Raw genomic sequence first — 23,391 nt, 5'->3', positions numbered from 1 at the left:
TTGTGTAAAGTCCACTCCAAAACACGAGATCGCCAACAGTCTAACATTCCCTCAGTGCCCACAATAACTGAAATCAGAGAGTTACGTCTTTGAAATTGCTCATTGAAACTATAGTTTTCAATATAAGGGATAACAACACATAACAAATGCACAAAATCAGACATGAAATAAAAACTGGTCTGTAATCAGACTGAAATTAATCACTCTGTGATATGATTCATTGAATTAAAAATACTTAATGTTCAACTGAGTCAAAAGGTATTCTGCAAAAGTCTTAGCCATATATATTATAAGACTTTTGTAGAAGATCTATATATATATACACACACACAGACTTTTGCACAGTACTGTATTTGTCAACATGGAGCAGAGAGCAAATTTGTAAATCTAACGGGAACAAAGGATGTTGGGAATGGCGAGGGTGGAGCACCGTGGGAGGGGTGTAGGACAGGTGGTAGAGAAGGAGTGCCAGGAGTGTGGGGTGGCACAGGTGCAGACACACCCATCCCTGAGACACCAGGCAAGGTCATTTGATTCCAAACAATTGATTTATTGATCATTACAAATGTCTTACTGGTGCTTCCTGCTCCCTCCCCTCTCCCTTCCCCTTTTCCCAACCATGATTCCCCTCTCCCTGCCCCCTTCCCACTCTCAGTCCACAATAGAAGCCCATAACAGAATATCAATCTTTTCATGTCCTCACCTTAAGCTGTCATTGAAACCTTCTATGCCAAACTTTGACACATAGTATCCACCACCGCTCACAGCTAATCGGCCAAGAACACTGCTTATATTCACAATTCTTCCTCTAGCTTTTTTAATCAGTGGCAGCAATTTTAACGTCACTTCTATAGATCCCAGTAAGTTAACTTCAATAGGTCTTCGGAAATGTTCAGTTCTTAACCAATCAATGGGACAAAGTGTCCCAACAATCCCAGCATTGTTTACCAAGCCCCAAAGACCTGTAGAAACAAATAAGGGGAATTATACATTAAACATACATACAGTATATAAAGATAAAAAATTCGGGCAGTTATGCATAAAACATACACAGTACTGTTTATATGAAGATAACAAATGCCGACAATTATAAATAAACCATAGATGTATATTAAGATAAAAAATACCATTTGTAGATATTACTATTGGGACAATATATACCCTGCTCATTATTATTATTATCATATTTTTATATTTTTCTCAGCTCAAACTGGTAAAACCAGAGACACAGGCATTATTATTATTTGTTATTGTTAACAAAAGGATTTTATGATATTTTGTTATTTTATTATTATTATATGATTAAGCATAGTAATGATCAGGTGGAAATGAGTCACTGTAAGTGTTGGAATCTGACAATTTCACAAACAGCTAGCTGGAGGACCTGGAGGAACTGGAGGGAAATGGAGAGTTGACATTCCAGGCCAAGATCCTTCTCTCATCTTCCAGAATTTTGTTCATTACTCCGGGTTCCAGCATCTGGAGACACTTGCGTCTCCAACCTGACAAAATAGCAGGAGCACATTGGAGTTGACGATGCTGTCCTCTACCTGCTGAACAAGCCTACTCCCCATTGGATCGCACTGTGAGGATCACGTTTTTTTCAAGTGCCTTCAATACCATACAGCCCTTATTGCTGGGGGAAAAGCTCCATTCAAAGCAGGTTAGCATTTCCATTCTACCCTGGATAATGGACTACCAAACGGGCAGACCAGTTTGTGTGCCTTGTTTGTAAGCAGCACTCGGGTCCCTCGGGGGACTGTACTCTGGGTTGGCTCCTTCCTGTTTACCCAGTGTACCTCGAACTTTATCTGTGCACTTGTAATGCTACTGTGACACTCTAATTTCCTTTGGGATCAATAACGTATCTAGCAGTCTCTATCTGGATGCTTAGACTCAAGCAGGTAAAGTCAGAATCAGATCGATGCAAACATAAACACCAGAGATTCTGTAGATGTTGGATATCCAGAGCAACACACACAAAATTCTGGAGGAACTCAGCAGACCAGGCAGCATCTATGGAAATAATAGATTGTTGATGTTTCGGGCCAAAGCCCTTCTTCAGTACTGGAATGGAAGGGGAGAAGATGCCAGAATAAAAAGGTGGGTGGAAGGGAAGAAGGATAACTAGAAGCTAATAGGTGAAGCCAGGTGGGTGGGAAAGGGAGAGGGCTGGAGAGCAAAGAATCTGACTGGAGAGGACTGTAGGCAAATGAAGAAAGGGAAGGAGGAGGTCACCGGGGAGAGGTGATAGCTGGTGAGAAGAGGTAAGAGGCTAGAGTGGGGAACAGAAAAAGAGGGGAGGTGGAGAGAGTTTTTTTTAAACTGGAAGGAGAAACTGATATTCATGCCATCAGGTTGGCAGCTACCCAGACAGAATACAAGGTACTGATGAGGGTCTCGGCCCAAAATATCGGCTCTTTACTCTTTTCCAAGATGCTGCCTGGCCTGCTGAGTTCCTCCAGCATTCTGTGTGTGTTGCTTGGATTTTTTCATGCTTCTGAAAACTATTAGCAATTAACTTTCTAAATTTGACTTACCTCTGTGTCCCACCTCCTGCTTGATTTGGTTCACTGCATTTTCAATGCTCTCTGACTTTGTAATATCCAGCACGATTGTCTTCAATCTACTTGAGGTTTCATTGCTTAACCTTTGTGCCCCTTCCTCTGTCAGGCACCCAGCAAGTACCCAGAATCCAGTTTTATCAAAAGACTTGGCAGCCAGATTTCCAAAACCAGTGTCACACCCGGTGATGAACACATACTTGTCTGAGAGATGCTCAAGTTTGCGTCTGTCTCGTATCCACCAGCACAGAAACCATATTAGTAATGAGGCCAGAATGTAGGCAAACATGTCCCTATGGATTTGATGAGACACTGAAAATGTAAAATTGACTCCAAAAACTAGCTTTATAACAAAGAAGAAAAAAATTATTCTGTGAATAATAATATTCTGTAAGATATTCAAGTCATTTTTTCATTTTTATGATGTTTATACCATACAATACTCCAAGTAAGGCCTCACCAGTGCCTTATAAAAGCTCAATATTACATCCTTGCTTTTATATACCAGACCTCTCAAAATAACACCACATTTGCCTTCCTCACCACTGACTCGACCTTTAGGAAATTAACCTTTAAGAAATCCTGCACGAGGGCTCCCAAGTCACCTTGTGCCACAGATTTTCGAATTTCTCTCCATTATAAAAAAAATCTTTTATTTCTTCTATCAAAGTGCATGACCATATATTTCTTGACACTGTATTCCATCTGTCACTTTTTTGCCCAATTTTCTAATCTAAGCCATTCTGCTTCCTCAGTGCTACCTTCCCCTCCACCTGTCTTTGTACCGTCCGCAACTTAGCCACAAAGCCATCAATTCCATCATCAAAATCATTGAAATATAATGTGAAAAGAAGCAGTGCCAACACAGACCCCAATGGAACACCACTAGTCACTGGCAGCCAACTAGAAAAGGCTCTCTTTATTCCCACTCGTTACCTCCTGCCGATCAGCCACTGCTTTATCCACGCTAGTAATTTTACTGTCATCCCATGGGTTCTTAACCTGTTAAGCAGCCTCAAGTGTGGCACCTTGTCAAAGGCCTTCTGAAAATCCAGATGAACAGCACCAACTCTTTGCCTATCCTGTTGTTATTTCTTCAAAAAATTCCAACAGATTTGACAGGCAAGATTTTCCCTTGAGGAAACCATGCTGAATATGAACTGTTTTATCATGTGCCTCTGAGTAGCCAGAAACCACACCTTTAACAATCGACTTTCACATCTTCCCAACCACTGAGACCTGTCATTTCCTTTCTTCTGCCTCTCTCCCTTCTTGAAGAGTGGGGTGACACTTGCAAATTTCTAATCCTCTGGAACCATGCCTGAATCAACTAATTCTTGAAAGATCGTTACTAATGTCTCCAGAATCCCTTCAGCCACCTCTTTCAGAACCCTGGTGTGTCCACCATTTGTTCCAGGTGACTTATCTACCTTCAGACCTTTCAGTTTCCCAAGCACCTGCTTCTAGTAATGGCAACTTCGCACACTTCTGCCCTCTGACACTCTCAGTGTACAAGCACAGTGCTAGTGTTTTCCACAATGAAGATTGATGCAAGATACTGATTCACTTTGTCCTCCATTTCCTTGTCCTCATTACTACCTCTGATATCTACTCTCGTCTCTCTTTTACACCTGATATATTTGAAGAAAACTTTGGCACCTCTTTAACATTATCAGCTGCCTTACCTTCATATTCCATCTTTACCTTCATTATGACTTTTTAGTTGCTTTCTGCTAGTTTTTAAAAGCTTCCCAATTTTCTAATAATCCCGCTAAATTTTGTTCTATTATATGCCCTCTCTTTGGCTTTTCTGTTGGCTTTGACTTCTGTCAGCCACGTTTGCATCACCCTGCCATTAGAATACTTCTTTGGGATGTACAGTGCCTATAAAAAGTATTCATTGCCCTTGGAAGTTTTCATGTTCTATTGTTTTACAACAGTGATTCACAGTGGATTTAATTTGTCATTTTTGACATCATCAACAGGAAAAAAAACTCTTTCATGTCAAAGTGAAAACAGATCTCTACAAAGCAATTTAAATTAATTACAAATATAAAACACTAAATAATTGATTGCATAAGTACTCACTCTTTTCAAATCAGTATTTAGTAGATGCAACTTTGGCAGCAATTACAGCCTTGAGTCTGTGTGGATAGGTCTCTATCAGATTTGCACACCTGGACACTACAATTTTTCCCCATTCTTCTTTACAAAACTGCTCAAGCTCCGTCAGATTGCATGGGGATCATGAGTGAACAGCCCTAGCCACAAATTCTCAATTGGATTGAGGTCCGGACTGTGACTTGGCCACTCCAGGACATTAACTTTGTTGTTTGTAAGCCATTCCTGTGTAGCTTTGGGTCATTGTCTTACTGGAAAACAAATCTTCTCCCAAGTCACATATTTCTTGCAGACTACCTCAAGTTTTCCTCCAGGTTTTCCCTGTACTTTGCTGCATTTATTTTATCCTCTACCTTCACAAGCCTTCCAGGGCCTGCTGCAGTGAAGCATCCCCACAGCATGATGCAGCCACCACCATGCTTCACGGTAGGGATGGTGTGTTTTTGATGATGTGCGGTGTTTGGCTTACACCAAACATAGCATTTAGTCTGATGGCCAAAAAGCTCAATTTTGGTTTCATCAAATAATAGACGAAATGAGAGCACTGGACACATTAGAGGACAGCAGCCAATTCACAGGTGAAGTGCTGCCTCACCTGGAAGGATTGTTTGGGGCCCTGTTGGAGGTGAGGGAGGAGGTGAATGCAGCACTTTAACTGATTGCAGGGATAAATACTTTGCAAGGCAAAAGTAACTTGTGAAGAAAATTGTTATGAGCTGGAATATATTGTTTGCTAGAGTTGTGACAATTGTTGGCATGATAAGAAAGTTTGATAAGAAAGATGACACCAGAACTGATGTTATAGTGAAGGAGGTTATTTAAGATGACAGCAAAATCTAGAACAACTGAACAAGCCAGCTAAGAAATCCACATGGAATTTAACTCAGACATGTGAAGTATTGTACTGTGTTAAATTAAACCAGGGCAGGATCTTAGATCTGGTCCTGTGCAATGAGACAAGTAAAATTAGTGATCTTGTAGTTGGAGAACCTCTTGGAAAGAGTGATCACAGTATGACTGAATTTCTCATACAAACGAAGGGTGCAATAGTTCAATCTAAAACCTACTGTATTATGCCTAAACAATATAAACTAAATGGGATGAGGGCAGATTTGACTAATGTAGACTGGGAACACAGGCTATATGGTGAACAGTTGAGGAACAGTGGAAGACTTTCAAAGAGATTTTTCACCGTGCTCAACAAAAGAATATTCTAGTTAAAAACAAAGACAGTAAGAGTGGAGAGAGCCAGCCTTGGATAACTAAGGAAATAAAAGACATCAAACTAAAAGCTCATGCATACAAAGTCACCAAGAGTAGTGGGAAATTGGAAGACTGGGAAAACTTTAAAAAGCGACAAAGTACCACTAAGCGAGCAATAAAGAAAGGGAAGATGGATTACGAAAATAAACTAGCACAAAATATAAAAAAGATAGTAAAAGTTTTTATAATTATATAAAGCGGAAAAGGGTGGCTAAAGTGAATGTAGATCCCTTGAAGGACGAGAGGGGGGAATTGATATTCGGTAATGAGGAAATGGCCAAGGCTTTGAGCGACTATTCTGTGTCAGTCTTCATGGCAGAAGACATATCTAACATGCCAAAGAGAGACGTTATGGATGCAATGGAAGGTGAGGACCTCAGAACAGTAGCTATCACTAAAGAGGTAGTGCTGAGCAAACTTGTGGGCCTGAAGATAGATAAATTCCCTGGTCCTGATGGAATGCATCCCAGGATACTGAAAAAAATAGCAGAAGTTATAGTAGAGGTGTTGGTGATGATTTACCAAAAATCTCTGGACTTTGGGCAGGTCCCAGTCGATTAGAACAGGGATCCCCAACCTTTTTTGCACTGCGGACCAGTTTAATATTGACAATATTCTTGCGGACCGGCTGGCCCCGGGCGGGGTGGGGTGGGGAGGGTTGCCAACGGACAAGAGAAGCAGTCAAATACGTTGTGTTTACCCCGAGAAAGACTACCATGACCATGAAGCCTTGCGCGGGCACCAGTGCGCATGCGTGTACGTGCTGATTTTTTTTCCTCTACGAATCGCTTTCGGCGATTCTGTTCGGGGTGCGGGGGGGAGGAGTGTTAATCACAACCAGAATATAGGTGATAAGTGGCTAATACACTCAATTTCATTTCTAAAAGGGTTTATCTAATGAATTTAATATTAAACACACAGCACATTTTCCTCGCATGAATATAGTGATAAGTCAATTATCAGGGGAGCTTGAAGTCAGTGTTGAACGAACTTCCAGTAGAAGTGGTAGAGGCAGGTTTGATATTATCATTTAGAGAAAAATTGGATAGGTATATGGACAGGAAAGGAATGGAGGGTTATGGGCTGAGTGCAGGTCAGCGGGACTAGGTGAGAGTAGTGTTTGGCATGGATTAGAAGGGCAGAGATGGCCTGTTTCCGTGCTGTAATTGTTATATGGTTATATAAGTCACTTACAAGTCAATAGCATCATAACATTTTAAATAACGTTTGGATATTAAACACACAGCACATATTTTCCCCGTATGAACATATAAAATCATTGGAAAATACCAATATCGCTGAATCAGTGGGAGCCCTGGGCTTGTTTCCATGCAACAAGACGGTCCTATCGAGGGGTGATGGGAGACAGCAATACTCGAAGGGGGTTCCTTATGTCCAGTCTATTCTGCAATTTAGTTTTCGTTGCATTCATTGCAGAGACATGTTGGAAATGGAAGCAACGTTTTCAGTGCTTTCGTGACTATCTCAGGATATTTAGCCTTGACTTTGATCCAGAATGCTGGCAGAGATGTTATGCCAAACATACTTTTCAGCCCACCGTCATTTGCAAGCTCGAGGAGTTGATCGCCTTCCCGCGCTGACATGGATGACGCACGGGTAATGACCTTGCGTGCATAATGACCTCGCGTGCATTCAAGCTCAACAATGGGCGTGACAGGGAATGAAGAAAGGTGCAGCTGACTCATATCGCCAAATCATATCGTTTCCTCACAGTCCGGTAGCACACGCTTTGCAGCCCGGTGGTTGGGGACTGCTGGATTAGAAGACAGCGAATGTCATGCTACTGTTCAAAAAAACGATGTAGGCAAAAGACATGTAACTAAAGGCTAGTTAGTTTAACATCTGTAGTTGGGAAAATGCTTGAAGCTATCCTTAAATAGCGAGGCACCTGGAAAGAAATGGATCCAGCAGGCAGATGCAGCATGGATTTAGCAAAGGAAAGTCCTGTTTGACAAACTTACTGGAGTTCTTTGAGGACAAGCAACATTTACTGGACTGAGAGTGTTGTATTTGAATTCACACAGCACAAGGAATGAAGTGGACGATTTTGAAATTCAGCTACAGATTGGCAAACATGACATTGTGGCCCATCTCGAGAACTTGGCTAAAGGATGGCTGCCATTGGGAGCTTAACGTCCAAGGATATATGGTATTTCAAAAAGATAGGTTAGTAGGCAGAGGGGGTGGTGTGGCTCTGTGTATAAGAAATAATATTAAATCATTGGAAAGAGATGACATATGATTGGAAGACGTAGAGTCTCTATGGGTCGAGTTAAGAAATAGTAAAGGTAAAAGGACCTTAATGGCAGTTGTATACAGGCCTCCAGACAGCAGCTGGGACGTGGATTACAAATTACAGCAGGAGATAAACAGGCGTGTCAGAAAGGCAATGTCATGATAATCGTTGGGGATTTTAGACTGGGAAAACCAGGTCAGTTTTGTAGAATGTCTAAGGGATGGCTTTTTACAACAGCTTGTTGTTGAGCCCACTAGGGGATCAGCTGTGCTGGATTGGGTGTTGTGCAATGATCTGGAGGTGATAAGACAGCTTAATGTTAAGCAACCCTTAGGGAACAGTGATCACAATATGATCGAGTTCACACTGAAATTTGAGAGGGAAAAAATAAAATCCGATGCGTCAGATTTCAGTGGAATAAAGGAAACTACAATGGCATGAGAGGGGAACTGGCCAAGGTTGACTGGAAATGGACTTTTGCTGGAAGGACAGCAAAGCAGCAATGGCTGCAGTTTCTGCGAAAAATGAGGGAAGGGCAAGACAGGTATATTCCAAATAAGAAGAAACTTTCAAAGGGAAGAGGGACGCTACTGTGGCTGACAAGTGAAGTCAGAGCCAAACTAAAAGCAAAAGAGAGGGCATACAAGGAAGCCAGAGCTAGTGGGAAGATGGAGGATTGGGAAGCTTTTAAAAACTTGCAGAAGGAAACTAAGAAGATAATTCAGAAGGAAAAGATGAACTATGAGAGGAAGCTGGCGACTAATATTAAAGAAGATACTAAAAGCTTTTTTTTTTAAAGTATATAAAGGGTAAAAGAGAATCGAGGATAGATATAGGACCAATACAAAACGACTTGGGGATATTGTTGGAATCGATTGTTAGGGACTACCTGGAGGCACATGACAAGATAGGCCAAAGCAAGCATGGTTTCCTGATAGGAAAATCCTGCCTGACAAACCTACTGCAATTTTTTGAGGAAATTACAAGCAGATAAAGGAGATGCAGTAGACGTGGTGTACTTTGATTTTCAGAAGACCTTTGACAAGGTGCCACACATGAGACTGCTTAGCAAGATAAGAGCCCATGGAATTACAGGGAAGTTACTAGCATGGGTGGAGCACTGGCTGCTCGGCAGAAAACAGAGAGTGGGAATAAAGGGATCCTATTCTTGCTGATGCTGGTTACCAGTGGTGTTCCACAGGGATCGGTGTTGGGACCGCTGCTTTTTACGATGTATGTTAATGATTTGGACTATGGGATTAATGGATTTGTGGCTAACTTTGCTGCTGATACAAAGATAGGTGCAGGAGCGGGTAGTGTTGAGAAAACAGAGAGCCTGCAGAGAGACTTAGATAATTTAGGGGAACGGGCAAAGAAGTGGCAACTGAAATACAATGTTGGAAAGTGTATGGTCATGCACTTTGATGGAGAAGTAGACGGGCAGACTATTATTTAGGTGGGGAGAGAATTCAAAATGCAGAGAGGCAAAGGGATTTGGGAATCTTTGTGCAAGATACCTTAAAAGGTAACCTCCAGGTTGAGTTGGTTGTGAAGAAGATGAATGCAATGTTGGCATTCATTTCTAGAGGTATAGAATACAAGAGCAGGGATGTGATGCTGAGGCTCTATAAGGCACTCGTGAGACCACACGTGGAGTATTGTGTGCAGTTTTGGGCTCCTTATTTTAAAAAGGATATACTGACATTAGAGAGGGTTCAGAGAAGATTCACGAGAATGATTCCAGGAATGAAAGGATTCCGGTATGAGGAACATCTGGCAGCTTTTGGGCTGTATTCCCTGGAGTTCAGGAGAATGAGGGGGGATCTCACAGAAACATTCCGAATGTTAAAAGGCCTGAACAGATTAGACATGGCAAAGTTATTTCCCATGGTAGGGGATTCTAGGACAAGAGGGCACAACTTCAGGATTGAAGGACGTCCTTTTAGAACTGAGATGCGGAAAAATTACTTTAGTCAGAGGGTGGCAGATCTGTGGAATTTGTTGCCACGAGTGGCTGTGGAGGCCAAGTCATTGGGTGTATTTAAGGCAGAGATAGATAGGTTCTTGATTAGCCAGGGCATCAAAGGGTGTGGGGAGAAGGTAGGGGAGTGGAGATAACTAGAAGAATTGGATCAGCCCATGACTGAATGACAAAGCAGACTCAATAAGCCGAATAGCCTACATCTGCTCCTTTATCTTATGGTCTTATGATATAATGGGCAGAGTGGATAGAGGGGAACAGATGGACATTATTTACTTGGATTTCCAGAAGCCATTCAATAAGGTGCCACATAAAAGATTTAGCCGTAAGATAAGGATGCAGAGAGTTGAGAGTGATGTATTAGCATGGATAGAGGATTGGTTAACTAACAGAAAGCAGAGAGTTGGGATACATGGGTGTTACCCTGGTTGCCAATCAGTGGTGAGCAGCTTGCCGCAGGAGTCGGTGCTGGGTCTGCAACTGTTCACGATATACATTAACGATCTGGAAGAGGGGACTGAGTGTAATGATTCTAAGTTTGCTGGTGATACTAAATTGAGTGGAAAAGCAAATTGTGCAGAAGATACGGAGAGTCTGCAGAGAGATATAGATAGGTTACTGAGTGGGCAAGGGTCTGGCAGATGGAGTACAATGTTGGTAAATGCAAGGTCATCCACTTTGGAAAGAAAAAAAAAATCAAAGAGCAGATTATTATTTAAATGGTAAAAAATTGCAGCAGGCTGCTGTGCAGAGGGACTTGGGAGTAGTTGTGCATGAATCACAGAAGGTTGGTTCGCAGGTGCAGCAGGCTATCAAGAAGGTAAATGGAACTTTGGTCTTCATTGCTACAGGGATTGAACTTAAGAGTAGGGAGGTTATGCTGCAACTGTACAGGGTACTAGTGAGGCTGCACCTGGAGAACTGCGTGCAGTTCTGGTCTCCTTACTTGAAGTAGGATATACTGGCTTTGGAGGCGCTGTAGAGGAGGTTCACGAGGTTGATTCCAGAGGTGAGGAGGTTAAATTATGAGGAGAGATTGAGTCGACTGGGACTATAATCACTGGAATAAGAAGTATGAAAGGAGACCTTATGGAAACATAAAATTACGTAAGGGATAGATAAGATAGAGGCAGGAAAGTTGTTTCTACTAGTAGGTGAGACTAGAACTAGGGAACATAGCCTCAAGATTCAGGGAAGTAGATTTAGGATGGAAATGAAAAGGAACTGCTTTTCTCAGAGAGTGGTGAATCTGTGGATTCTCTGCCCAATGAAGCAGTGGAGGCTACCTCAGTAAAATACATTTAAGACAAGGTTGGATAGATTTTTGCATAGCAGGGGAATTAAGGGTTATGGGGGAAAGGAGGGTATGTGGAGATTAGTCCATGGCCCTATCAGCCATGATTTTATTGAATGGGGCAGCAGGCTCGACGGGCCAGATGGCCTACGCCTGCTCCTATTTCTTATGTTCTTATGTAATGTCTGGGTTCTGGACAGTGTGGTAGAACAGAGCAAGCTAGGTGTACAAGTTTATAGTTCCCTAAAAGTGGAACACAGGTGAAGAAGGCATTTGACATGCTCACCTTTATTGGTCAGGGCACTGAGTACAAGAGTTGGGACACCATATTACACAGTCATAACATTATGAGATCATATTTGGAGTTTTGTGTGAAATTTTGGTCACTAACTTTAGTGAGGATGTCACTCAGCTGGAAAGGGTTCAGTTGAAGGGAAATTAAAAGCTAGAGGTTTTTTTCTCTGCAGCATAGAGGGCAAGAGTGATGTTACAATCTTCAGTTTTTTTTTATTCTAAGATTTTTTCTAAAATACTAGCAACTAGATTAGAGAGGGTATTACCTTAAATTATCTGTGGACCAAACTGGATTTATTAAAAATCGTTATCCATCTTTTAATATTAGGAGATTAATGAATATTGTGTATACTCCTTCACTTAGTACTCCAGTATGTGTTATTTCATTAGATACTGAGAAAGCCTTTGACAGAGTTGAATGGCCATACTTATTTAGTATGCTTCAGAAATTTAATTTTAGTCCGATATTTATATCTTGGATTAAATTGATATACCATACCCCTGTAGCTTCGGTCTTTACTAATAATCAAAGATCCCTCTTCTTCACTTATTTCGGGGTACTAGGCAGGGATGCCCTCTTAGTCCATTACTATTTGATATTGCTTTAGAACCTTCAGCAATTGCTATTCGAGATTCACCTAATATCTTTGGTATTATCCATGGGATAATATATACTGTACGTCATTATATGCAGACGATTTGTTATTATAAATTTCTAATCCTGAGAAATCCATTCTCGCAGTTTTATCCTTGTTGGCTCAGTTTAGTAACTTTTCTGGTTATAAATTGAACCTTAATAAGAATGAACTGTTTCCCCTAAACATGCAGGTTCCAATATATGGATGTTTACCATTTAGATTGGTTACCGACTGTTTTATTTATTTAGGGGTTAAAATTACAAGGATTTATTTAAGGCTAATTTTTTACCTTTAATTGATCAGATTAAACACCTGTTTACTAAATAGTCACCAATGTCTCTATCATTGCTAGGTCGGATTAATACTATCAAGATGATTATTTTACCTAAATTCTTATATTTATTTCAAGCCGTGCCAATTTTTATTATGAAATCCTATTTTGATAATGTTGATTCTAAAATTTCTTCATATATATGGCAGAATAAAAATCCTAGATTAGGTAAAAGATATTTACCGAAATCTGAAAAGGAGGGTAGTCTGGCATTGCCAAACTTTAGATTTTACTGTTGGGTAATTAATATTCCATATTTATAATTTTGGTCATGGGACTAGGACACAATTTCAAGCCCACATTGGGTAAATCTTGAATGTAAATCTGTACAAGGGTTTTCACTGGGTTCTATTTTAGGGACTTCGCTTCTTTTTGCTCTTTCTAAATTGCACAAACAAATGGATAATCTAATAGTTAAATATACTTTACAAATATGGTTTCAATTTCAAAAATTTTTTGGGCTGAATCAATTTATTCTAGCAAGTCCTATTATATCTAATTTTTTTTCAACCCTCTATTATGGATCAAGCCTATCTGGCTTGGAAACCAAAGGTATATTACGATTTTGTGATCTATTTTTGGATAACTGTTTCATGTCCTTTGAACAATTATATAATAAATATAATTTGCCTAGATCCCATTTCTTTAGATACTTACAAATTAGAAATATTTAAAAAACTGCTCTTCCTACCTTCCCGAATCTATATCCAATGGATATTTTGGGAAAAAAAATTAGATTTAAATCCTTTTCAGAAAGGTATAATAGCAACTATTTATAATTATGAAAATACATCGATATATCTAATAAAATTAAGAATGATTGGGAAAGGGAACTTAAGCTTACTTTATCTATTGAAAAATGGAAAAAAATTCTTCAATTAGTTAACTCATCCTCTCTGTGCACTAAACATGCCTTGATACAGTTTAAAGTAGTACATAGGACCCATATGTCTACAGATAAATTAGCTCGTTATTACTCCCATATAAATCCTGTATGTGATGGATGTCACTCTGAGCTAGTTTCTTTAACTCATATGTTTTGGTCATGTCCTTTTTTGAAAACTACTGGAAAGATATATTTGGTATTATTTCATCTGTTCTGAGTATTGATTTACCACCTCACCCTATTACTGCAATTTTCGGTTTACCAATGATAGAACTAAATCATTTAACCTCTTCAACTCGTCAGATGATTGCATTTCTTACGTTAATGGCTGGAAGATCCATTTTGCTGAATTGGAAAGAGCTCAATCCTCCCACCACATTTTATTGGTTCTCTCAAACTATGTTGTGTTTAAACTTAGAAAAAATTAGAAGTGTCATCTACGATCCTTCTATTAAATTCGAAAAGACTTGGAGGCCATTTATTCAACACTTCCATATGATGTAATTTGACCTTTTCCAAACCTATTCTATTTCTTTTAAATATATGCAGAGAGGAGCAGAGTTAATGACACCAATGGTTCTTTTTGATGTTATACAACAGCCCATGTCTTTTTCTTTTTCTTAGTTTAGTTGGTTAGCATTGTCAGATCAGTTTTTTTCTGAGGGTATTTTTATTTTATTTTTCCTTTTTCATGATATTTCTGGGTTTTTTTTGTATATTTGTATTTTGTACAATTTTGGGAGGTTTTAATACCTGTGTGTCAACTGAGTTTATATTTAGTTAGATATGTTAACAATGTAATCCCAATAGCTTTGTATTAATACTATATTATGTTTAACATTTTGATATTAATAAAAAGATTGAAAAAAAACAATCTTCAGTTGAATAGCCAGTCTTTTTCCCAGGGTAGGGAAGGCGAAAACTATAGAACACTTACTTAAGGTAAGAAGGAAAGGTTTTCACACACAGAGTGGTGGAAGGTATGTGGAACAAATTGCCAGAGGACATAGTCGAAGTCCCAACAAATTAAAGTTTACAAGAAAATGACACAAGTTCAAGGATGGAAAAGATTTAGACAGGTAAATCTCACGAATTTGTACAAATGTACCGTGGAGAGCATTCTAACTGGCTGCATCACTGGCTGGTATGGAGGGGAGGGGCTGCTGCACAGGATCAAAATAAGCTGCAGAGCTGTAAGCGTTGTCCGCTCCACCATAAGCACTTACCTCCCTGGTATCCAGGACATCTTCAAGGAGCGATGCCTCATAATGGCAACATCCTTCAATAAAGGACCTACATCACCCAGAACGTGCCCTCTTCTCATTGCAACCATCAGGAAGGAGGTACAGAAGTCTGAAGGCACATACTCAACGATTCAGGAACAGCTTCATCCCCTCTGCCATTTGATTTCTGAACGGACATTGAACCCAGGAACACTACCTCACTACTTTCTTTTATAATTTTAATACATGTATATATATATATGCTGGTGAAATTCTGATCCTAGTAAGGGACTAGCTCAGGTAAATTGGTAAGTTGGTTTATTATTGTCACACATACAGTGAAAAAACTTGTCTTGCCCACTGTCCACACAGATTACAACAACACATTGAGTCAGAACAGGGTGAAAATACCAAAAGGATGCAGAATGAAGTTTACAGTTACAAGGCAAATGCAGTTCAGGCAGACATTGAGGTGTAAAGCCATAACAAGTTGGATTTTGAGGTTAAGAATCCATCTTGCCATAGTAGTGGGCCATTTAATCATCTGATAACAGTGGGATAGAAGTTGTCTTTGACTCTGATGGTACATAGGCAAAAGCAGTGGGAGCGTGGCACTGTTGATCAGAGATATTGTCACGGCCGTGGAAAAGGAGGAAGACATGGAGGGATTGTCTACGAAGTCTCTTGTGGGTGGAAGTTAGGAACAGGAATGGGTCAATAACTCTACTGGGTGCTTTTACAGACCACCCAATAGTAAACAGGACATCAAGGAGCATATAGGGAGACAGATTCAGGAAAGGTGTAATAATAACAGGGCTGTCGTGGTGGGAGATCTTAATTTCCCAAATACTGATTGGCATGTCCCTAGAGCAAGGGGTTTAGATGGGGTGGAGTTTGTTAGGTATGTTCAAGAAGGTTTCTTGACCCAATATGTAGATAAGCCTACAAGAGGAGAGGCTGTGTTTGATCTGGCATTGGGAAATGAACCTGGTCAGGTGTCAGATCTCTCAGTGGGAGAGCATTTTGGAGATAGTGATCACAACTCTATCTCCTTTACCATAGCACTGGAGAGAGATTGGAACAGACAAGTTAAGAAAGCATTTAATTGGAGTAAGGAGAAATATAAGGCTATCAGGCAGGAAATGATGGAACGAAGGGATAGGGGGAAAAACAGAGGACAATGATTAACTTATAATCAATCACCTTGTAACATAGAAAATAGGTGAAGGAGTAGGCCATTCGGCCCTTCGAGCCTGCACCGCCATTCAGTATGATCATGGCTGATCATCCAACTCAGAACCCTGTACCTGCCTTCCCTCCATACCCCCTGATCCCTTTAGCCACAAAGGCCATATCTAACTCCCTCTTAAATATAGCCAATGAACTGGCCTCAACTGTTTCCTGTGGCAGAGAATTCCAAAGATTCACCACTCTCTGTGTGAAGAAGTTTTTCCTCATCTCGGTCCTAAAAGGCTTCCCCTTTATCCTCAAACTGTGACCCCTCATTCTGGTCTTCCCTAACATCGGGAACAATCTTCCTGCATCTGGCCTGTCCAATCCCTTTAGGATTTTATACGTTTCAATAAGATCCCGCCTCAATCTTCTAAATTCCAGCAAGTATTAGCCTAGTTCATCCAGTTTTTCATCATATGAAAGTCCTGCCATCCCAGGAATCAATCTGGTGAACCTTCTTTGTACTCCCTCTATGGCAAGGATGTCTTTCCTCAAATTAGGGGACCAAAACTGCACACAATACTCCAGGTGTGGTCTCACCAAGGCCTTGTACAACTGCAGTAGTACCTCCCTGCTCCTGTACTCGAATCCTCTCGTTATGAATGCCAGCATACCATTCGCCTTTTTCACCGCCTGCTGTACCTGCATGCCCACTTTCAATGACAGGTGTATAATGACACACAGGTCTTGTTGCACCTCCCCTTTTCCTAACCGGCCACCATTCAGATAATAATCTGTTTTCCTGTTTTTGCCACCAAAGTGGATAACCTCACATTTATCCACATTAAATTGCATCTGCCATGAACTTGCCCACTCACCCAACCTATCCAAGTCACCCTGCATCCTCTTAGCATCCTCCTCACAGCTAACACTGCCGCCCAGCTTTGTGTCATCTGCAGACTTTGAGATGCTGCATTTAATTCCCTCATCCAAGTCATTAATATATATTGTAAACAACTGGGGTCCCAGCAATGAGGCTAGGTCACTGCAACAGTAAGCACCTTAGCTTACTGTTTTGGACAGTCGAAAAGAAACTTTACCCAGCAACCAGTGACGTACTAGTCATTGTTCTCTAAAGATAGGCAAAGGCTCAAATAAGGAACTATCTGATCTTGCAGAAGCAGCTCAAGGCATAGCTAAATATGGGAGGGATGAGGTAACGGCTAGAATGTTCTTGAGAAAAGGGGAAGGGGTTCGAATGGGGAACTGATGGGCCAGCTTTGGCTTAAAATAATTATAACTAACTGACCAATGATTATCTTACATCTAATTGTATCTTAGCATGTGATTGAAATGATTCTAATATTGTCTAAACTTGTAATGGTAAGATTTCCTGCTACCTGATCAATGTTATAAATTGTGGAGAACAGTGTAATTCGGGCAACACACATAAAAGTTGCTGGTGAACGCAGCAGGCCAGGCAGCATCACTAGGAAGAGGTGCAGTCCACGTTTTAGGCCGAGACCCTTAGTCAGGACTAACAAGGGTCTCGGCCTGAAACATCGACTGCACCTCTTCCTAGAGATGCTGCCTGGCCTGCTTCGTTCACCAGCAACTTTTATGTGTGTTGCTTGAATTTCCAGCATCTGCAGAATTCCTGTTGTTTGTGTAATTCGGGGGCAGTTTCTGGACTGGCTCTTTCGGGAGATCAGTCTGTAACCTCCCCCATAGCATGCTATGACTAAAGAATAAAGGTTTGAAAAGAATTACGTGTGTCAGTGTATTTATGGTACAAATTGCTATTGCATCGGGTCCGATCGAGTACGACAATTTGGCAAGCCAGACAGGAGTCCAAATATGAGGAATCTCCGTTAGACGGTGTCAGAGGTCGAATCAGTGGCGGTGACGTGAGACAGGTGGGCCCACAAGGTAAGAGTGACCTTGACCTCTCTCATTAATTGCCCACCTTGACGATCCCCTCGTCTGGCAGGTAATCCTCTGACGGCTTGCTTTTGAAACCTGAGTTGAGGATCGCCCGAGTACCACAGTTTAAAAAAGGGGTTACAGTCCCCGACGAGGTATAAGGTAAGGTAAGGGGTTACAGTCCCCGACGAAGTATTGTGAATATTAAAGCCTGCCGGTGCTAACAATTGGGCAGCGGATCATTGGTAGTGATCTATTACATTTTCTTTGAGTGTGTTACAGCAAATTGGTCAGCGGGTTAGTGGCAGTAAGCTATTACATTTTGGAGCTGGTAACCATTCTAATTGGCGTGGGGGGCCGGGGTGTCTAGCGCAGTAAATTGACCAGCACAGGGCAGAGCAGACGTTTGGCCAAACACAGGGGAAGTGACTCTCCTCTGCAATCTATCCGGATGCTGTAAATACGTTTTGGGGAACATTGTGACAATTTGCCTGTCCCAGCACCCTGCCTTAGACCGGTTGCTAAGAGGGGAAATCCCCCACGCGAAGGTCAGGACCTTGAATTGGGTGCAGAGAGACACAGCACAAGATTAATGGGGAGTAGGGGTTATAGATTAAAGCGAAGTAGTTGGGAGCATAACGCACGTCGCAGAGGGATTAGTGTATGTGACAATGAAGGAAATACGAAATCGTGGGAGATATTAGGACTGGGTGAGGATCACGATAAGAATAAAGAAAAACAGGATAGGGAAAAAAGAGATAGGGGGGCTAAGGATAGACAGTAGGACGATGATGAAGCCGGGAAAAGTAAAACTGAGGTACCTCTTGGCCTGTCCGGACTGCCCATGCTCTTTAATGAAAATGAGACTGAGGAGGAGGAGGTATGGCACATTCCCGTTGCCCGCATTCGACCCCAACCCATGACGCCACCGCCTCCATGTAACATTACTGCTGCCCAACCCCAGGCACCTCTGAATACACCGTCCCCAAGCCCAATAGCCTCCCGAACCAGGGGACAACTTCGGTGACGGGAGAGTAATAGGCGCCAGACTAGGAGGCGACGAAACCTTTCGGTGGGAGATGGCCCCCTGATAGACCCTGAGACGGATACTGATTATGACTCTGGTATTGAAAATGATGATTCCGAAGACCCGAGACCCAGAGGGAGAGGGATCCCGGGGCAATTTCCCAACAGGGCCGTTCCCAACCCTTGGGTAGGGCTGCCGAACCAGGCGGCTATTAGGCAGGTTTATACTCCTTGGAAGCCCCAAGAAATGTGTATGATCATGAATCAGGCCCCGAACAGGAAAAATGATCCCGAGGGATTTATCGACTGGTACAATCCAAATGTTTCAGACGACTCCCCAGGATCTCTTTAGCTTGTGCTGCATGGCTCTTACGACCAGTGAGCAGGAGAAATGGAAAGGCGTTATAGGGGATCATGCCAACTGGGAGTCCTTTTCCACCACAACCCCGCCCCCAGAACAGGTGGATAAGATAAAAAAAAAGACTCTAAGGAAAACTTTACAGCATCCTGTAGACATCACCAAGGTCCTCGAATGCCGCCCAAAGGTGGGAGAGGATGGTTGCGATTTTTGGGAACGCTTCTGCTCCCTTTATGCAACCTATGCTGGAGATGCCGCTTATAATGCTGGCAATACTTCGCCCCAGTTTATTTCGATGATATTGCAGTGCGTCCCCAAGGATGTGTCCAAGGCTATTAGAACTGATATGGACTGGCCCGATAGGAACAAGCAGGCCATGAAAAGGGCAGTTGAGCATTTTTGGAGTCATGGCAGGGATTCCAAGCCAACCAAAATAAAGCATGAAATTGTGCAGCCTGTACATCCGGTGGTCCCTAATCCCGCTACAATTTTAAGCAACATTCTACCGGACTCCCAAGTTTTTACTATAGTCGATCTGCCGCATGCGTTTTTTTTTGCAATACTCCTTGCTCCCGAGTCACAGTACCTTTTTGCATTTACCTTTCAAGATCAGCAGTACACTTGGACTAGGTTACCCCAAGGGTTTGTGCACTCCCCCACCATTTTCTCGCAGATATTACATAGGCAGCTTAGAGATTTACAATTTCCAGGGGGCTCTACGGTAAAACAGTACGTAGATGACCTCTTACTGGCAAGCCCGTCAGAAACCTCAAACGTGCAGGACACCAATACGCTTCTGAATGCTCTGCATTCACGGGGATACGTGATCCCACCCCAAAAAGTGAACAGGGCCCAAGATTTCTGGGAACCCTTTTGAGTACAACCGAAAGGCACCTCACCCCAGAGAGAGTGACCCCGATCCCTGCCATCTACACCGAAAGCCATGCATGCTTTCCTTGGTCTGGTAAACTTTTGCAGACAGTGGATTCCCAATGTTGCTCTGTATACAAAGCATTTGAGTCCTCTGGCTTCCAGTACGCTTAACGGGCCCCTAGAGCTAACTGAGCAACAGAGAGAGGCTTTTGAGGAATTGAAGAAATCCCTCTCGTGATCACCTGCTCTCGGCCAGCCACTCTATGACCGTTCTTTCTAGCTTTTTTGTGAATGTTTTAGATGATTGTGCCACTGCAGTGCTCACTCAGATTCATGGGGATAGACGTAGGCCTGTTGCCTATTATTCCACTAAGTTAGACCCCGTAGTGCAGGGATTACCACCCTGTTCGCAGATGCTCCCGGCCATTTACTCCCTGGTTATGGCTGCTTCCAACATCACTCTCCAACAGCCATTACAGTGTATTCGTCCCATACCATTGTAGCTCTGCTGACTTCCCACCAGACCCAACATCTGACTCAGGCCAGACTAAGCCGTTATGAAATAGCATTACTTAATAACCCACTCCTCACCTTTGCATACTGTGATACCGTCAACCCCGCTGTTTTTCCCCCATTTACCTATCCCTTCATTCCGTCATTCCCCCCTTTTTATCACTTTCTGACCGCTATAGTCTTAACTGCAGAACGATTGGCCTTCACCCTGACTAAAACACCACGAGCGCCGGGCACTCCAGACAGTGTATTTGTGGTACAATTGCTATTGCATCGGGTCCGATCGAGTACAACAGAACAAGGGGATATTTGCGTGGAGATCTGCATGGGTACGTTCCAGTGAGACAGGGAAAGGATGGTACGGTACAGGAACTGTGGTGTACAAAAGCTGTTGAAAATCTAGTCAAGAAGAAAAGAAGAGCTTACGAAAGGTTCAAAAAGCTAGGTAATGATAGAGAGCTAGATTATAAGGCTAGCAGGAAGGAGCTCAAGAAAGAAATTAGAAGAGCTAGAAGGGGTCATGAGAAGGCCTTGGCGGACACGATTAAGGAAAACCCCAAGGCATTCTACAAGTATTGAAGAGCAAGAGGATAAGACGCAAGAGAATAGGACAAATCAAATGTGACAGTGGAAAAATGTGTATGGAACTGGAGGAGCTAGCAGAGGTACTTAATGAGTACTTTGCTTCAGTATTCACTACGGAAAAGGAGCTTGCTGATTGTAGAGATGACTTACAGTGGACTGAAAGGCTTCAGCATGTAGATATTAAGAAAGAGGATATGCTGAAGCTTTTTGGAAGCATCAAGTTGGATAAGTCACCAGGACCGGAAGAGATGTACCCCAGGCTACTGTGGGAGGCGAGGAAGGAGACTGCTGAGCCTCTGGCGATGATCTTTGCATCATCAATGGAAACAGAAGAGGTCCCTGAGGATTGGAGTGTTGCAGATGTTGTTCCATTATTCAGGAAAGGGAGTAGGGATAGCCCAGGAAATTATAGACCAGTGAGTCTTACTTCAGTGGTTGGTAAGTTGATGGAGAAGATCCTGAGAGGCAGGATTTATGAACATTTGGAGAAGCATAATAATGATAAGGAACAGTCAGCAAGGCTTTGTGAAAGGCAGGTCGTGCCTTACGAGCCTGATTGAATTTTTTGAGGATGTGAGCAAATACATTGATGATGGTAGAGCAGTAGATGTAGTGTATATGGATTTCAGCAAGGCATTTGATAAGGTACCCCATGCAAGGCTTATTGAGAAAGTAAGGAGGCATGGGATCCAAGGGAAAATTGCTTTGTGGACCCAAAGCTGGCTTGCCCACAGAAGGCAAAGAGTGGTTGCAGATGGGTCATATTCTGCATGGAGGTCGGTGACCAGTGGTTTGCCTCAGGGATCTGTTCTGGGTCCCTTACTCTTCGTGATTTTTATAAATGACCTGGATGAAGAAGCAGAGGGATGGGTTAGTAAATTTGCTGACACAAAGGTTGGAGGTGTTGTGGATAGTGTGGAGGGCTGTCAGAGGTTTCAGCGGGACATCGATAGGATGCAAAACTGGGCTGAGGAGTGGCAAATGGAGTTCAACCCAGATAAGTGTGAGGTGGTTCATTTTGGTAGGTCAAATATGATGACAGAATATAGTACTAATGGTAAGACTCTTGGCAGTGTGGAGGATCAGAGGGATGTTGGGGCCCCGAGTCCATAGGACACTCAAGGCTGCTGTGCAGGTTGACTCTGTGGTTAAGAAAGCATACAGTGCATTGGCCTTCCTCAATCATGAGACTGAGTTTAGGAGCTGAGAGGTAATGTTGCAGCTACATGGGACCCTGGTCAGACCCCACTTGGAGTACTGTGCTCAGTTCTGGTCGCCTCGCTATAGGAAGGATGTGGAAACTATAGAAAGGGTGCAGGGGAGATTTACAAGGATTTTGCCTGAATTGGAAAGCATTCCTTATGAGAATAGGTTGAGTGAACTCAGCCCTTTTTCCTTGGAGCGACAGAGAATGAGAGGTGACCTGGTAGAGGTGTATAAGATGATGAGAGGCACTGATTGTGTGGATAGTCAGAGGCTTTTTCCCGGGGCTGAAATGGCTAGCACGAGAGGACAAAGTTTTAAGATGCTTGGAAGCAGGTACAGAGGAGATAACGGGGTAAGGATCTTACGCAGTGAGTGGTGAGTGCGTGGAATGGGCTGCTGGCGACAGTAGTGGAGGCAGATACAATAGGGTCTTTTAAGAGATTCCTGGACAGGTATATGGAGCTCAGAAAAATAGAGGGCTATGGATAACCCTAGGTATTTTCTCAGGTAAGGACATGTTCAGCACAACTTTGTGGGCTGAAGGGCCAGTGTTGTGCTGTAGGTTTTCTATGTTTCTATACCATCTTCTACCCAAAGAAAGGAGAGTGATGGGTGGCACGGGAGCATAGTAGTTAGCGCAACACTTTGTGTGAGTTTCCTCCAGGTGCTCTGGTTTCTTCCCACAGTCCAAACATGTAAATATCGGTAGCTTAATTGGTCATTGTAAATTGTCCCATGATTAGGCAGGGATTAAATTGGGGGATTGCTGAGCAATGCCTGGAGGGGAGATTGGCTTCCATGATGTACTGAGCTGTGTCCATAACTCTCTGTAGTTTCTGGTAGTCACAGGCAAGGTGACATAAAAAGCTGTAAAGCAAACTT

At 42.3% G+C, this 23,391-nt stretch overlaps 1 protein-coding gene across 5 annotated transcripts in view; it reads right to left on the bottom strand.

Annotated features, from left to right (window-relative positions):
- LOC134348652 (dehydrogenase/reductase SDR family member 9-like) overlaps positions 1-23,391 on the bottom strand; it is a 37,536-nt gene that overhangs the window by 9,790 nt on the left and 4,355 nt on the right. For all 5 annotated transcript variants that reach the window (XM_063052378.1, XM_063052380.1, XM_063052381.1 and 2 more), the window contains exons 2-3: positions 2,541-2,857; positions 704-962 (exon numbers count right to left, since the gene is read on the bottom strand). In XM_063052378.1, the coding sequence (XP_062908448.1) occupies positions 704-962; positions 2,541-2,857 (576 nt within the window). The remainder of the gene's footprint in view (positions 1-703; positions 963-2,540; positions 2,858-23,391) is intronic.

The sequence above is a fragment of the Mobula hypostoma genome, chromosome 6 (assembly GCF_963921235.1).
Source record: "Mobula hypostoma chromosome 6, sMobHyp1.1, whole genome shotgun sequence".
In the NCBI taxonomy this organism is placed as follows: Eukaryota; Metazoa; Chordata; class Chondrichthyes; order Myliobatiformes; family Myliobatidae; genus Mobula; species Mobula hypostoma.
The sequence above is the reverse complement of the archived record's forward strand: the minus strand, read 5'-3'. Positions and strand labels throughout refer to the sequence as shown.